At 39.2% G+C, this 17,502-nt stretch overlaps 1 protein-coding gene across 1 annotated transcript in view; it reads right to left on the reverse strand.

Annotated features, from left to right (window-relative positions):
• Positions 1-17,502, reverse strand: part of LOC100473985 (SH3 domain-binding glutamic acid-rich protein) — a 54,457-nt gene that overhangs the window by 14,097 nt on the left and 22,858 nt on the right. The window contains exons 4-5 of the mRNA XM_034654132.1: positions 4,661-4,735; positions 3,896-3,988 (exon numbers count right to left, since the gene is read on the reverse strand). Coding sequence (XP_034510023.1) covers positions 3,896-3,988; positions 4,661-4,735 — 168 coding nt within the window. The remainder of the gene's footprint in view (positions 1-3,895; positions 3,989-4,660; positions 4,736-17,502) is intronic.

A 17,502-nucleotide genomic window follows, 5' to 3' on the forward strand; every position in this document is an offset into this window, starting at 1 on the left:
AGCTCGCCTCTCCTCCCTAGCCCCCCTTGCCTCCCGGCTCAGCAGGGAAGGCGACCACAGAGTCCCCTCTCTACTGGGATCTGGAGCAACAGAGGAGATCTTCTCAGGCATGACCGAACAGTGTCCCCAGTGTTCACCGTCCTGCCTCCCAAATGCCCTGCAAACCGCCAGTGTGTGGGCAAGACGCATCTTGGCATCTGGCGTTTAAGAGCCGGGATGCCTGGGTTGGTGGTCAGGGGAGCCCGTTTCATTATAGGAGGTGGTGACGGTTTCTGTCTCCATTTCTGACTTTTTTTTAAACCAAGAGTGATATTCTTAGATAAATATTTCTCGCCATTAAAATGGCATCAAAGGGGCGCCTGGGTGGCTCAGTCGGTGAAGTGTCTGCCTTCAGCTCTGGTCATGACCTTGGGGTCCCGGGATCGAGCCCCATGTCCGGGCTCCGCGGGGAGCCTGCTTCTCCCTCTCCCTCTGCCCCTCCCCCAGCTCATGGTTGCACTCTCTCTGTGTCTCTCTCTCAAATAAATAAATAAAATCTTTAAAAAGTAAACAAATTAAATAAAATAAAACAGCATCGAGTGCGTCCTGAATGGGCATGTGCATAGTTAGTGACAAGCCCACGCTGCAGATGGTTATTAGCTGGTTCATCCCCCGGTTTATCGCCGCCGGAGGCCCTTGCTACCATTGTGCTTGGAAACTGGTCTTAACGCACACATGACAGGTTTGAAATAATGGTGCCCACTGAGTCAGCTCTGTAGTCTGTTCCACAGAGAGGCTGCGGCATCACCTTCTGCTTTCCACGTTACTGCGTGGCTGTCTGAGACGTCAGCACGGGGCACCGCCGCGCGAAGGGCACGCAGGACCCCGAACGACGTGCCTGTACGTCTGTATTATTTCAGCATGAAGGTGAAAATATGTTCAGACTCTTTTTCATAAACAGTGTGCTGAACACCAGGATGTGAATTATGTTTTGTTCTCTTTGCAGGCAACACTGGGGCAGGGAAGAGAGTTACTGCCCCCCCACACTCGAAGGAGAGAGCCACAGACTGGTGGTGGTTCTGGGCTCCTAGGGAAGAAAGCAGAGGCCTTGCTTTTTGAGACCCTGGGCCAGCTAGGAGAGGCAATGAAGCTAGACGGTCCCTAAAAAAAGGGGGCCTGGAGCTTAGGCTTGGGGTTGGGTTGCCAGAAGCAGCCAGACTGGAGACAGAGGCGCAGAAGGGGGGACACTGAACCCAGGGGCAGCAGCCTTGCTCCGTCAGAGGCGGAGGGCCTGACCCAGCCAAGCCGTCAGGATGGAAGTTCCTCACCCGGATGGAAGTTCCTGCCAGCATGGGGAGGAGGGGTGAAGCAGTTATCATGCTGTTAGACAAATAAAGGAAGCTGACATTCTTGCCACACGGCTTAGGAACCAAACGGAGGCCCAGAGATACTGGGTTCCTTCTATTCCCTGTGGAGGGAGCAGGGGGAGCCCTGCTGTTCAAATACAACAGGCCGGGAGGAGCAAAAGGTAAGACTCCATGAAATCTCCTCCAGACGGTTTTCAGCAGGGCCTGAGCTTTAACTGAAAAGCACTGGACTGATCTGAGCTGCAAGCTCTAGAACCTCCCAGGATGTGTCTAGTACTTTGGAAATCAATGTTACAGAGGTGAAACAGCAATCTAATCGGCTTTCTGTTTGTTACAAATTAGCCTATCTAAGCCTGAGCGCACCAGGGGTGGGATGACACACAGCCTACGTGGTCCTCCCATCTTAACCTTTCAAAACCAACCCAAGGGGCTCCTGGCTGGCTCAGTCAGTTGAGCGCCTGACTCTTGATTTCAGCTCAGATCATGATCTCAGGGTCATGGGACTGAGTCCCACTTTGGGCTCCACGCTCCGCAGGGAGTCTGAGATTCTCTCTCCCTCTGCCCCTCCCCCTGCTTGCTCTCACCCTCTCTCTTTCAAATAAATAAATAAACAAACAAACAAACATAAGAACAAACCCAAAAACCATTTAAACAGATGGAGGTTCTTTAAGAACAAAATGTAACCATTCTAAATATCAGACAGTTTCATCTCCTTATCAAATTTCAATCCATTTTCCTATATATTCAATCCCAAAGCTAATCATGTTATTATGTCATCTGTAATGCCTACTGACAAATCATGGGGTTTTTTTTCTTATGTAACTGAATTAATGTAAGTCAAAGAGTGTGGATCACCTGTCAAATGGGAAAAAGTCAGAATCTATCTTTATGTAGAATAAATATTATTAAAGAGTTGAAAAATGAGTTTGATCATTAATGTGAATAATACATTTATCTAAAATTAAAATGTCTTTTACTTAGTCATTTCTTCATCTACAGCCCAGGCACGAATAACAAAAATGATTTTTTTTTCATTCCTATCAGGAGTCACAGGATTATAATTTACTTTGTAAAGGGTTCTCAAATAAAAACAAAAAACAAAATACACGAACAAAGGGAACCCCAGGCCTGATAGCTTACCACCTCCTTGAACAGTAGCTGAGAAGTGGAAACAGACCTGTCCTTGCAATAGGTATGAAAATGCTTCCTCTCAGTCCCCAGGAGAAAGGGATTGGGGTGTAATGTTTCCTATCTTTGTCTCTCTGACTTACAGGAAGCAAACTGGATTTCAATAATACTGTAAGAGGGCACTAGGCAATTCCTGTAAAGTCTGCATTATAAAAACATGGATTTCTAAATGACAAGGTAATGAAATTGCCACTATATTTCACTCAAAATTTATTTTTTCTGAATGATACAGGCTTCCATGAAACTCCATCTAACTTCTAGGTCGGGATTAAAGATCTTGTCCGTCTTCCAAACAAAAGACTTCTAAGAGTCTTAAATTATCAATGCTTTGAAAAAACCGTCTTTAAATATGAGGAATTTACTGCCCTGCCCCCTCCAGATTAACGTTCCTTACGACACAGACCAGTTGACGCCCACGCCCACCCTAACCTGTGCACAGCACGTTTCCCCAGGGCCCTTCCTAACCACATTCCATCTGCTGGGAATGAGAGTCCAACTATCTTAAAAGATTTCTACACCTCTCCTGGAATCAATAAACAGGTAAAAAGAATCATAAGTAGGTAAAAATGCAAACCATCATGGTTCAGTAAGCAGTTTTTGTTACAATCGGCCCAGCGCATCTCAACCGCTGAAACTCTAGGGGAGGCTCAGCCCGATGCCCGCAACCCCACCCGCTCAGCAAGCAGGGCACCACTGTCTGTCCTTACCTGGCCTCCCGTTACATTTTCAGAATTCCTTGACTAAGTGGACCATCTGATCCCCAATTCTCTCGGCCTGGCCGTTCTAGAACTACAGTCTCCCTCGTCCTCCCATACTCCCCCTGCACTTTATTCTGGGGCTCCTGAATTGGGACCCCTTTAGAATTAGATCACAGGCCTTGGAGCGGCTGATATTCCCATGACTGGATCTGAATTGAGTGCGGGTTTCCCTCTCCGAGGCCCCTTCTCTATCCCCAGCTCCTGCTGGCTTCCCACAAAATGTCCTACCCCCTTACCTCTGTGTCCCCAGCAGGCAGTGCTCTTGGCGGGCGTTTGCTTGGAATCCATCAGTACTCATGAACAAGGGATAAAGTGCCTTGCTTTATGAACTTGAACCTAACCTAACCCTAACGACACAACTGCAGATTATTAAAGCCTCGTCTAGCCTGTCCCTCCAGGCCGGGGTTCGGGGTCCTTCTTTGGCTTCCTTTCAGTCCTCAACCTGCCTTGACCACAGTAGTGAACACTTCCTCCTGCTTCCTCCCTGACTGAACCCTCAGCTCTTGGCTTCCGTGCCCAGGAAGATTCCCGGCACCTGGCAGGTGCTTGCATGCTTGTTGACCTGAATCCCATGAAACTACGGCGCAAAAAGCAAACACTCACATTCTTCTCTTGCGATTCGGTGAGGTTGCCCGCATCTTCATTGTCCTCTTTTTGTGCCTCATTTTCTGCACTCTCTTCAGTCTTCTCTGTTCCCTGGTCATAAAGCAAAACCATAATATCACTAACCTTAGATAAGCTTTCAAGGAAAAACCAAACCACGCAGACTACGGTTTTCTTATTTGGAAACACAGTCTATAAACAAAGCAAACACAGACTTCCTATTTATTAGGTCACTTCACTACTAGAGTATAGAATCGCCAACCCCCTATATTGCTCATTGGACTTGCTGTTGTAAGTCAATAGGTCTGAGTCATGTGCATGGTAGAGAAATAAACGCACTAATGAGGAGCTATAATTCACCCACTTAAGGCTCATGAAGAGAACTCCAAAGGATTTGATATTTAAGCAGTGTTTGTTTCCTGTTGCTTGAGTGAAGGCAGGATTTATAATATTAGAGAGTAAGAAAAGATGATAGAGGATAGATAAATGATAATAAATGGATGGATAGATGGATGGATGATGGATGGATGAATGGATGGTCGGATGATGGATGGATGATGGATAATAGATAGTGAATAAATATATGGATAGATGGATGGATGATGGGTGAGTGGTTGGATGATGGATGGATGATGGAAGATAGACAGACAGACAGATAGACAGACGTTCTATCTACGTAAAGTTGAATAACAGAAAAATGAGAACCAAGTAAACATTCCAAGGAAGCTAGTCTGGGGGAAGATGATTCAAGACACTAACTCTTACCTCTGCGCTGCTCTGTACCTCTCCCCCTACGTTGCCATTGGGAAGGGAAGATTCTTCCTCAGATGATTTTGTCACCTGCATCATATAAATTGAGAATTCTCGAGGATAATAGCTTGCATTTCAACATCTTTTAACTATTCACATTCTGTTTGTCTTCACCTCTCCTCTTTTCTTTACAACAACACTGTTGCTTGATAAGTACTCACACTTAGAGATGAGAAAATCAAGGTAGAAAGTGTCACACTGCAAGTTAGGGGTGGGGCTAGGTCTACACCTCCTACTTTATGCTCTCTGGACTTACCCACAGTTGCCAACCTTCTCAAATATTAAGCTATTTTTCTCATCATAAGAAAAAATTCTGTGACTACGTGAGGTGATGGATGTCAACTAAACTTATTGTAGTAATCATTTCACAATATACATACATCAGGTCCTTAGCTGTACACCTTAAACTAATACAATGTTACATGTAAATTGTATCTCAATAAAACTGGGGGGAAATCAGTTACTTTTATTAAAAAGGCAGTTAAACCATAGACACTCCCTAGTGCCATGCTCCTACAATAATCAATATTAAAATTTTGATATGTACCTAAATCTGTCCTAATACATACATACAGGCTATTTTTTTTTTGGTTGGTTGCTATTTTTATTTTATTTTTGTGTTTTTTAAAACAGACATGGGAACAAGAGGCACAACTTGATTTTTTAGCCTAAGATATCATGGACATTTGTCCAAGTTAATTCAGATGGTTCTAACCTCATTTTTAAAAAATATCTGCTGAATATTAAATATATATTTATTCAAATATTTCCCAGCTGATGGTTTTTCAGTGTTTATATGTTTCTACCTCTATAAACACTATACTAAGCTGAATAAAATGATGGGGTTTTTTTAAATTAGATTTCTTTCCAAAAAAAGAAACTGTAGCAATGCATATCCATAGTAAAAAAAAGAACATCCTCTTTTCCTTTATCCTCACGGCCAATGAAGATGATAGCTCTTTTTGATCTCTGCCAACACACTGGGGAGAAAATGGAATTTTATTTTTGTTTTCCTTTACGTTTTCCTATTACTAGAGGAGAAAAGCATATTTTTTCATGAGTTTTAGCCACTTACATTTCCCTCCAGATAGTTGCCTTCATATGTTTTGCCCCTTTTTATTTCAGTTGTCTTTTATTGTCAATTTTTAGAGGTTCTTTATATAATAGAAATATTAGCTTTTTGTCAGGTTACAACTTTTATTTTTGGTCTATAAATTTATAAACTTTGTGTTTTTCAGTTTTTAGCCTTTTATAAAAAATAAATTTGTCTAATTTTTATTCTCTGAAATGCAGTGCTGTCATTTTATATTAGTTTTGAACATCCAGAACCTTAATCCCTCTAGAATTTAATTTTGTATATAATGTAAAGTAGGGCTCTGTTTTATCCAGATAAACAGCAAAGTATGTCTTCACTATTTATATACCATCATTTCCCTATTTAATTAAGATATTTTTGTCATTTAAGTTTTATGTATATATTTGGATCTGTTAGTACACTATTCCATCTTATGAATATATAGACATACCCATGAATATATTTATCAGTTCCCATGCCAACATACTGCTTTTATCAGTGTAGCTTTGAACATGAATTTTAATATTCAGAAAGGCAAGTGGCTACACAAAGTCTTTTTTTAAAATTTTCGTGGCTCTTCTCAGATATTTATTATTCCAATAAATTTTAAGGTCATTTTTCCTACTGTCAAATTTTTTTTTAAAAGCTTTTGGTTAGGGGCGCCTGGGTGGCACAGCGGTTAACTGTCTGCCTTTGGCTCAGGGCGTGATCCCAGCCTTATGGGATCGAGTCCCACATCAGGCTCCTCCACTATGAGCCTGCTTTTTCCTCTCCCACTCCCCCTGCTTGTGTTCCCTCTCTCGCTGGCTGTCTCTATCTCTGTCAAATAAATAAATAAAATCTTTAAAAAAAAAAAAAAAGCTTTTGGTTAAAATGGCATTAAATGGGGCACCTGGGTGGCACACTTGGTTGAGCATCTGACTCTTGGTTTTGGCTCAGGTCATGATCTCAGTGTCATGAGATCAGGCCCTACATGGGGCTCCGTGCTCAGCATGGAGTCCACTTGAGATTCTCCCACCCTCTCCCTCTGCCCCCCCTGCTTGTGCTCCCTCTTTCTCTCTCAAATAAATAAATAAATCTTTAAAAAATAAAATAGCAATAAATATATTAGTTTAGAAATGTTCACTTCTTATTGTTAAGTCATCCTATCCAGACACATTGTAGCTCTATTACTTTAGTATTTTTGTGTGTCCTTCAGAATAAAATTATGTTCTTCATAATATGAAGCCCCACATGCTTCTTGAAAAATTTATTCCTAAATATTTTATGGATTTTTATCACTATTGTGAATGAGACTTGATTTTTACATTCTAACATCCTATCCATTATTGTTGATATGAACAAAAGCTACTAATTTTCATGTTTTTCTTTTATCCAGAAACATCATAAACTCTTATTAATTCTAATAGATTTTATTGGAGTTTCTTGAGATTTCTAGGTGTACAATTACATCATATACAAACAAAGATGTTTTTAAATTTCATATATATTACATAAACATGATGCATTTTATTTTCCTACATGACTATATTATCTACAGCTTCTAAAACAAAGTTTAATAATATCATGATGACAGGCTTGCTGATCGATCTTGCCTCTAATTGTAATAGAAATGATTCGACATGTCATGATTCATTGTGACCCTTACAGCTGCCTTTTGATAACTGGTTTTTATCTTGTTTAATTAGTTTCCTTCTATTTATATTTTAACCAATTTTAGTTTTAACTAGGACTGTCTGAAGAACTGTATCAAACATCTTCTTGGTATTTATGGAAGCAATCATATGGGTTTACTCCATTAATCAGTTCATATAACTAATTCTGTTACTAGAATAAATTCTGCTTTGTATTATACAGTTTGCTAACATTTTATTTAGACTTTTCCCCTCTGCACTTACAATAGGAATTGATCTAGCAATTGAAAGTATTCTAAGTAATATATCAACTGGTCAGAGGTTTTATCTATTTCATTTCTCTGTTAAAATTATATATAATCAAATTACATATATATTTATTCAAATTACATTTATTCAAATCATACACATATATGTACATATGCATGTCCATATGCACAAAAACACATACTTTCTCCCTCATTTGTATTTAATTGATTTTGGATTTTCTTTTTATTGGTTCATACTGCCTACATTTTTATTTTGTTTTCCTGTTGTTAATTATTTAAATTGAGTATTTATTTTAGGGGCACCTGGGTGGCTCAGTCAGTTAAGTACCTGACTCTTGATATCAGCTCAGGTCTTGATTTCAGGGTTGCTGAGTTCAAGCCCCACATCAGGCTCCACACTGGGCATGGAGCCTACTTAAAATAGATAGATAGATAGATAGATAGATAGATAGATAGATAGATAGATAGATAGATAGATAGATAATTTTACTAAGTTTTTACTTTCCTTTTTTAATTATAAGAGTATTTAAAGGTAACGATTTCACTCTGCATAGGGATTTGGCTATATTGGGGTTTGGGTATGAAATAAACTCTCCTGTTTATTATTTGATGACTTGTCATATCAGGTGGGTTTTTTTGAGAGAAAAAGAGAGACAGTGGGGAGAGGCAGAGAGAGAGGGAGACAGAAAATCATAAGCAGACTCCATATCCAGCACAGAGTCCCATGTGGGGCTTAATTTCACAACCCCTAAAATAATGACCTGAGCTGAAATCAAGAGTCGGAGCACTTAACTGACTGAGCCACCCAGGTGCCCCTATAATATCAGTTTTATTTTCTTTTGGATACGCTATTATTTGAAATGGTATATATTTATTTCTTCAGTTTCTATGATATTTTTCTTTCAGATTGTAATTCTGTATTTGGGATAAGAATGTAGTCTGTAAAATCATCCCCTTTTGAAATTTATGAAGGTTTTCTTTGTGACCAAGTATATGATAGCAATGGAAGTTGTTTTAATAAGTACAAGGGAAGAATACATTTTATTACTATCTATCTAATATATTGTTATTCGTGGGTATATGCATATGTATATCCTATACACATCTATTAAATTAAATTTCTAATTACATTTGTACCTGATAAATAATAAATACAATGTATCTATTAAAAGCTATGTTTTTAACAGGTTTTCCTTGTATTTCTAGGAGTTTTTCATTTACGTATTTGTGTATCTGACCACTATGTAGCATGATGCATATTCATGACTACTGTATTTTCTTCATAGATTTTTATTATTTTTCACTACATAATATCTTTTTCACCTAGTTAATGCTTTTGTCCTTGAATTCCTCTTTATCTGGTATCATTAATGTCACTTCAACTTTCTTGATGTTTGCATATGCCTGCTGTATACTCCTCCCTTATTTTCAATTTTTCTTTAAATGATTATTTTATTATGCTCTCATAAATAATGGCTCAATCTTTGTTAAAATCTAATTTCACCATCAACTTCAATTCCATTATAGCCAAGAAATCTCCTTTTGAACCCAACCTTCCAACAGATAATGACCATAAATTCTGAATTAAAAAAAGAAACAAACAGGCACCTGGCTTACTCAGTTGCTAGAGCATGCAACTTTTGATCTAGGGTCGTGAGTTTAAGCCCCATGTTGAGTGTGGAACCTACTTTAAAAAACAAACCAACAAATAAGCAAGCAAACAAAAGAAAAAAATAAAAGGAAAATGAGCCAAAGCTAGAAGATTCAAGAGGGAATTGACATTTGAAAGACAAAAATTATTTGCACATCCATGTTCATAGCAGCATTATTCACAATAGCCAAGAGGTAGAAACAAACCAAATGTCCATGAATGAATGAATGAACAAAATGTTGTATATGCATACAGTGGAATATTATTCAGCCTTAAAAAGAAAAGTTATCCTCATACCACAACACAGATGAGCCTAGATTGCCTTATGCTAATGAAACAAGCCGCTCACAAAAAGACAAATGTTGTTTGATTCTACTTATATGAGACATCTAAAATAAAAATTTATGCAAACAGCAAGTAAAATGTTGGTCACCAGGGACTGGGGAGAGGAGGAAATTGGGAGTTGCATGAGTATAGAGTTTTAGTTTTGCAAAGTAAAAAAGTTCTAGAGCTCTTTTGCACAGCAATATGAATATACTTAACATTACTGAACCATACCCTCAAAAATGGCTAAGATGGCTTTAAACAAAGAAAGAAGACAATGGCAATGATTGAGTTACTGTTTTCCGGGCTTAAGTCTAAGAATAAGCAAATCTCATGGGGGAGATAAAACCACAACAGAAAACTCAGGGGGTTTTGCTTGAAGAATCAGAAAACAGAACTTGCAGCAACCACAGCTACCAGGAAAAGAGGACAGAATCCTGGACAGGAGAGAGGGAGCCCCAATTTCTTCTTATAAATTCTGCCAAAATCTCCAGTTGCGCCCCCAACCACACATACATGGACTGGTTCAGCTAAAGAACAGATAACTCAGCTGAGATTTGAGCTGTTACTAGAAACACAGAGTTTGCAGTTTGAGTCCCACAAAGTAATGTTTACTGAAACAAAAAAGAGTCAATATTTTTCAGAAGAATGTAGCAAAATACAGTCTGCACAACATTCACTATGTCTAAGACACAACCCAAAATACTTGACATATAAAGAACAAGGAAAATATGACCCATTCTCAAGAGAAAAAAACAATAAATGTAAATAATCTCTGAAAGGACCCAGATGTTAGAACTAGCAGACAAGGATTTCAAAGCAATCATTATACCCATGCTCAAAGAAGTATAGGAAAACATGCTTGCAATGATGAAATGACTAGAAGTTGTTCATTAGCAGAGAAATAAATACTATAAAAACTGAACAAATGGAACATTCTAGAACTGAAAAAAAGATAGTACTGAAGTAAAAAACTCACTAGACTGGATGTAGAATGAAGAATGAAGATGACAGAAGAAAAAACACATGAACATAAAGATAGATCAATAGAAATCATCTAGGGGGCGCCTGGGTGACTCGGTTGAGTGTCTGACTCTTGGTTTCAGCTGAGCTCATAATCTCAGGGTCTTGAAATCAAGCCCCACATTGACCTCTATGCTGAGTGTGGAGCCTGCTTACGATTTTCTNTCTTTTTTAATTATAAGAGTATTTAAAGGTAACGATTTTACTCTGCATAGGGATTTGGCTATATTGGGGTTTGGGTATGAAATAAACTCTCCTGTTTATTATTTGATGACTTGTCATATCAGGTGGGTTTTTTTGAGAGAAAAAGAGAGACAGTGGGGAGAGGCAGAGAGAGAGGGAGACAGAAAATCATAAGCAGACTCCATATCCAGCACAGAGTCCCATGTGGGGCTTAATTTCACAACCCCTAAAATAATGACCTGAGCTGAAATCAAGAGTCGGAACACTTAACTGACTGAGCCACCCAGGTGCCCCTATAATATCAGTTTTATTTTCTTTTGGATACGCTATTATTTGAAATGGTATATATTTATTTCTTCAGTTTCTATGATATTTTTCTTTCAGATTGTAATTCTGTATTTGGGATAAGAATGTAGTCTGTAAAATCATCCCCTTTTGAAATTTATGAAGGTTTTCTTTGTGACCAAGTATATGATAGCAATGGAAGTTGTTTTAATAAGTACAAGGGAAGAATACATTTTATTACTATCTATCTAATATATTGTTATTCGTGGGTATATGCATATGTATATCCTATACACATCTATTAAATTAAATTTCTAATTACATTTGTACCTGATAAATAATAAATACAATGTATCTATTAAAAGCTATGTTTTTAACAGGTTTTCCTTGTATTTCTAGGAGTTTTTCATTTACGTATTTGTGTATCTGACCACTATGTAGCATGATGCATATTCATGACTACTGTATTTTCTTCATAGATTTTTATTATTTTTCACTACATAATATCTTTTTCACCTAGTTAATGCTTTTGTCCTTGAATTCCTCTTTATCTGGTATCATTAATGTCACTTCAACTTTCTTGTTGTTTGCATATGCCTGCTGTATACTCCTCCCTTATTTTCAATTTTTCTTTAAATGATTATTTTATTATGCTCTCATAAATAATGGCTCAATCTTTGTTAAAATCTAATTTCACCATCAACTTCAATTCCATTATAGCCAAGAAATCTCCTTTTGAACCCAACCTTCCAACAGATAATGACCATAAATTCTGAATTAAAAAAAGAAACAAACAGGCACCTGGCTTACTCAGTTGCTAGAGCATGCAACTTTTGATCTAGGGTCGTGAGTTTAAGCCCCATGTTGAGTGTGGAACCTACTTTAAAAAACAAACCAACAAATAAGCAAGCAAACAAAAGAAAAAAATAAAAGGAAAATGAGCCAAAGCTAGAAGATTCAAGAGGGAATTGACATTTGAAAGACAAAAATTATTTGCACATCCATGTTCATAGCAGCATTATTCACAATAGCCAAGAGGTAGAAACAAACCAAATGTCCATGAATGAATGAATGAACAAAATGTTGTATATGCATACAGTGGAATATTATTCAGCCTTAAAAAGAAAAGTTATCCTCATACCACAACACAGATGAGCCTAGATTGCCTTATGCTAATGAAACAAGCCGCTCACAAAAAGACAAATGTTGTTTGATTCTACTTATATGAGACATCTAAAATAAAAATTTATGCAAACAGCAAGTAAAATGTTGGTCACCAGGGACTGGGGAGAGGAGGAAATTGGGAGTTGCATGAGTATAGAGTTTTAGTTTTGCAAAGTAAAAAAGTTCTAGAGCTCTTTTGCACAGCAATATGAATATACTTAACATTACTGAACCATACCCTCAAAAATGGCTAAGATGGCTTTAAACAAAGAAAGAAGACAATGGCAATGATTGAGTTACTGTTTTCCGGGCTTAAGTCTAAGAATAAGCAAATCTCATGGGGGAGATAAAACCACAACAGAAAACTCAGGGGGTTTTGCTTGAAGAATCAGAAAACAGAACTTGCAGCAACCACAGCTACCAGGAAAAGAGGACAGAATCCTGGACAGGAGAGAGGGAGCCCCAATTTCTTCTTATAAATTCTGCCAAAATCTCCAGTTGCGCCCCCAACCACACATACATGGACTGGTTCAGCTAAAGAACAGATAACTCAGCTGAGATTTGAGCTGTTACTAGAAACACAGAGTTTGCAGTTTGAGTCCCACAAAGTAATGTTTACTGAAACAAAAAAGAGTCAATATTTTTCAGAAGAATGTAGCAAAATACAGTCTGCACAACATTCACTATGTCTAAGACACAACCCAAAATACTTGACATATAAAGAACAAGGAAAATATGACCCATTCTCAAGAGAAAAAAACAATAAATGTAAATAATCTCTGAAAGGACCCAGATGTTAGAACTAGCAGACAAGGATTTCAAAGCAATCATTATACCCATGCTCAAAGAAGTATAGGAAAACATGCTTGCAATGATGAAATGACTAGAAGTTGTTCATTAGCAGAGAAATAAATACTATAAAAACTGAACAAATGGAACATTCTAGAACTGAAAAAAAGATAGTACTGAAGTAAAAAACTCACTAGACTGGATGTAGAATGAAGAATGAAGATGACAGAAGAAAAAACACATGAACATAAAGATAGATCAATAGAAATCATCTAGGGGGCGCCTGGGTGACTCGGTTGAGTGTCTGACTCTTGGTTTCAGCTGAGCTCATAATCTCAGGGTCTTGAAATCAAGCCCCACATTGACCTCTATGCTGAGTGTGGAGCCTGCTTACGATTTTCTCTCTCCCTCTCCCTCTGTGCCTCCCTGCTTGCTCTCTCTCTCTCGCTCACTCTCAAATAAATAAATAAATAATAGAAATTATCTAATTTGAAGATCAGACAGAAACAAGATTTTTTTTTTAGTGAAAAAAGCCTCAGGGAAGTATGAAATAATAACAAAAGGTTTCACACATATGTAATTGGANGCTCTCAAATAAATAAATAAATAATAGAAATGATCTAATTTGAAGATCAGACAGAAACAAGATTTTTTTTTAGTGAAAAAAGCCTCAGGGAAGTATGAAATAATAACAAAAGGTTTCACACATATGTAATTGGAGTTCCAGAAGGAGAAATGAAAGCAAATGAAGCAGAAATGATACTTGGAAATATCACAGGCTGAAATTTTCCTATTTGGTGAAAGACATATTTTTACAGATTCCAGAATCTCAGCAAAGCGCAGTAAAGATAAATACAAAGAAAATCATGCTTAGGCACATCGTAATCAAATGGCTGAACACCAAAGTGAAAGAGAACGTCTTCAAAGTGGCCCGAGAAAAATGACATACTGCACACAGGGAACAAAGATTCGAAAAATCCTCATGTCTCATCAGAAGTATAAAGACAAGACAAATCAAAAGAGCACACTTAGAGTGTTGAAAGAAAAAATAATAACTGTCAACTAAGAATTCTATGCTCAACGAAAACATTCTTCAAGAATGAAAGCCAAGACAGTTTCAGATAAAAGAACACTGTCAGCAAACGTGCACTACAGAACAATGTGCAAGGCCAAAGAAAGTTCTTTGGGCCAAAGAGAAATGGCACCAGATGGAAATTTGGTTCTTCAGAAAGGATAAAAAGCATCAAAAATTCTTTTAAATGTCTGGGTAAACAGAAAAGATTTTTCTTCTTGCTTTCTTTAAAATACATAGGACTGCTTACTGCAAAAACTAGGATGTTATATAGTACAGTTGATATACACACAAGTGTCATACATACGATAAGACAGCATACAGGATGAGTCTGCTAAATGCACATACCTGACTGCAGTGTTTCCACGTGTTATATAGTGTTACAGTACTAACCTCTAACTAGGGGCGCCCAGCTGGCTCAATCGGTAGAGCACGTGAATCAGGAGAGCTTGATCTCGGGGTTGTGAATTTGAGCCCCATATCAGGTGTCTAGATTACTTAAAAAAAATATTCAGCACAGGGCGCCTAGGTCACTCAGTCGGTTAAGCATCTGCCTTCAGCTCATGTCATGATCCCAGGGTCCTGGGATGGTGTCCCACATCAGGCTCCCTGCTCAGCAGGGAGCCTGCTTCTCCCTCTGCCCCTCCCCCCACTCGTTCCCTCTCTTGCTCTCTCTCTCAAATAAAATCTTAAAAAAAATATTCAATACAATACTAACTCTAACTAAACTTTGAAATACTAAGAACATACACTATATTCACTAGAGCAACCACTATAAAATAGTTCAAAGGCTAAAAATCCAATAGATAAATCAAAAGGGAATCCTAAAATACACTCAACCTAAAAGAAAGCAAAATAGCAGCAAACAAAGGAATAAAAGGAAGGGGACAAAGAGAAAAACAAATAAAATCATCATAATAATAAATCTAAACAAAACCAATTCAAGGATTACTTAAAAGTTAATGGACTAAATGGTACAATTGACCACAGGGATTGTCAGAATGAATGAAAATGCACAGGAGCCAATTCTACGCTGTCTGCAAAGACACAGCATAAAAATAAAAGCACAGGCAGGTTGAAAGTAAACAGACGGTAAAAGATATACAACGCAAGTGGTAAGAAGTCTGGAGTGGGTTTGTTAATATCATGATGGAAAGATGGAAAGACAAGGAGCATTACCAGAGACAAAAAAGGTGACACTGAGAGGTGCCTGGGTGGCTCAGTCAGTTAAGTGTCAGACTCTTGACTTCAGCTCAGGTTGTGATCTGAGGGTGGTGAGATAGAGCCCCACATCAGGCTCTGCCCTGGGCATGGCACCGGCTTCAGATTCTCTCTCTCCCTCTCCCTCAACCCCTCCCCCACCTCCACTCATGTTCACGTGCACTGTCTCTCTCTCTCTTTCTAAAAAAAAAAAAGAGAGACATCTGATAATGATAAAAACGTTAATCCATTCGGAAGTCCTAACCCTCATCAGTATGAATGTGCCCAACCACAGATTTTTAAACTATACAAAGCATAAATTAGCAGGATTCGAGGGAGGAGGAGACAACTCACAATCATGGTTGGAGATCTGAACACCCCTATCTCATCAGCTGTGGAACAACTATGCAAGAATCCAAATGACTGTCTTTTTTCTTCTGTTTTCCTTCTTTTTGGGGGGCTGGACGGGCAGCCAGGAACTTTCACAGCCTTTTCAAATTTATTAGAACAACTGATGTAGTTAGTTCAATTCCTGCTACTGTATTAATTCATTATTCATTATTCATCTGTGTTCTCCCACACTATTCCTTTCCTTATTTTGCTGGCTCATGTCTCTTCATTCTATCTTCCTCAGCTCTGCCCTCTACCTTGTTCATCTAAATGTTCTGAAATGGTTTATTTCACTGCTGCTTATTTCCTACTCATAAAACATAAAGTTCTCTATTAATATATCACAATTATATAATATATAAGATCCCCATTAAAATGGCTTACCTGCCTTCCTCCAATTAAAACAAGACCTTCAGAACACCTGTATTTCCTGTTTCCCATATTCCCCATCCATATGGATATCCTCGCTTAAGTCCTTTTTCACATATGCCCTTCCACAACTCCTGGATTTTTCCAAAATAGTTTAAAATTCTTGATGTCACTATTGTCACAGTGTTTTCCTTTACAGAAGTGGCTCTTGACATTAGCAGGACATTTAATTTATCTGGAAGCTCCCCCCCCCCCAGAAATTTGGGCTTAACTGATCTTGGAGGGAGTCCTGGAATCCCACAGCATTAACAGCTCCCCAGGAGTTCCTGACCAGCATCCCAGGGTTGGGGTGACTGCCAGTGTCCACCCTTCTCCCCGACCCTCTGGGGAGGAGCCGCTCCAGTCTACCTGCCCCCACCCAGCTCACACGCCACCCAGCCCAGGGACAGGCACCTCCGCTGACCGCTGTGGGGCTGAGGGCAGGATGCAGGTAGGGGAGAGGATTCCACCTTCCAGGCTGCTCCCCCACCCCCCACCCCAGGCCCTCCAGTGGCTGGAATACACCTCCTGGGGGCAGGGAGAGTGCTGGGAACCACTCCCAACTGGGCAGGGGCTGGGCCTTAGTTTCCCCCTTCCATTCAGCCCTTTTGCCTTGGTTTTCCTGCACGGTTGAGAGACAAGGGGCAGCAGTATCTTCAACAGGCAGGTCTTCCCGTCTCTAGTTATTCTTTCTCTTCCATCAGGCCTCTTGTTCTTTCTAGAACTCCTGTAATTCACATGTCAGGTCTCCTGTGTCCGAATGCCAGACTCCTGACTTGCACACGTGGTTTCTACTTCACTGGGCCTGAGTTCACGTTTGATATATTTGCCCCTGTGGAGCTCCTGGAACCACGATCAGGCCTCGCCCGCGTCTACTGTCTGTTGTTCCTCTCGCAATTTCAAATGAACAGATCCCAGAATGGGTGCTCATGCTCCAGACTTGACCCTCTTACGGCTCCCCTCAAATGTTTCTCCAGGTCTCCTCCAGCTTCCTCATTCACGCTCCTTCAGCGGAAGGCGCTGGAGTCAGCTGCCCAGTTGGTCTTTCTCCCACAGGTTCCTGAGAAATGCTGCACTTACATAGATATTTTTGCCATCACTCAAAATTGCTTTCAACGGGCGCTCACTAATCACACCAGAAAAGGAGTAGCAAAACTTTTCATCACGGGGCACCTGGGATCGAGCCCCACATCAGGCTCCTCCACTAAAGAGCCTGCTTCTTCCTCTCCCACTCCCCCTGCTTGTGTTCCCTCTCTCGCTGGCTGTCTCTCTCTCTGTCAAATAAATAAATAAAAATCTTTAAAAAACAAAACAAAACAAAACTTTTCAT

This window comes from Ailuropoda melanoleuca, chromosome 1 (assembly GCF_002007445.2).
Source record: "Ailuropoda melanoleuca isolate Jingjing chromosome 1, ASM200744v2, whole genome shotgun sequence".
In the NCBI taxonomy this organism is placed as follows: domain Eukaryota; kingdom Metazoa; phylum Chordata; class Mammalia; order Carnivora; family Ursidae; genus Ailuropoda; species Ailuropoda melanoleuca.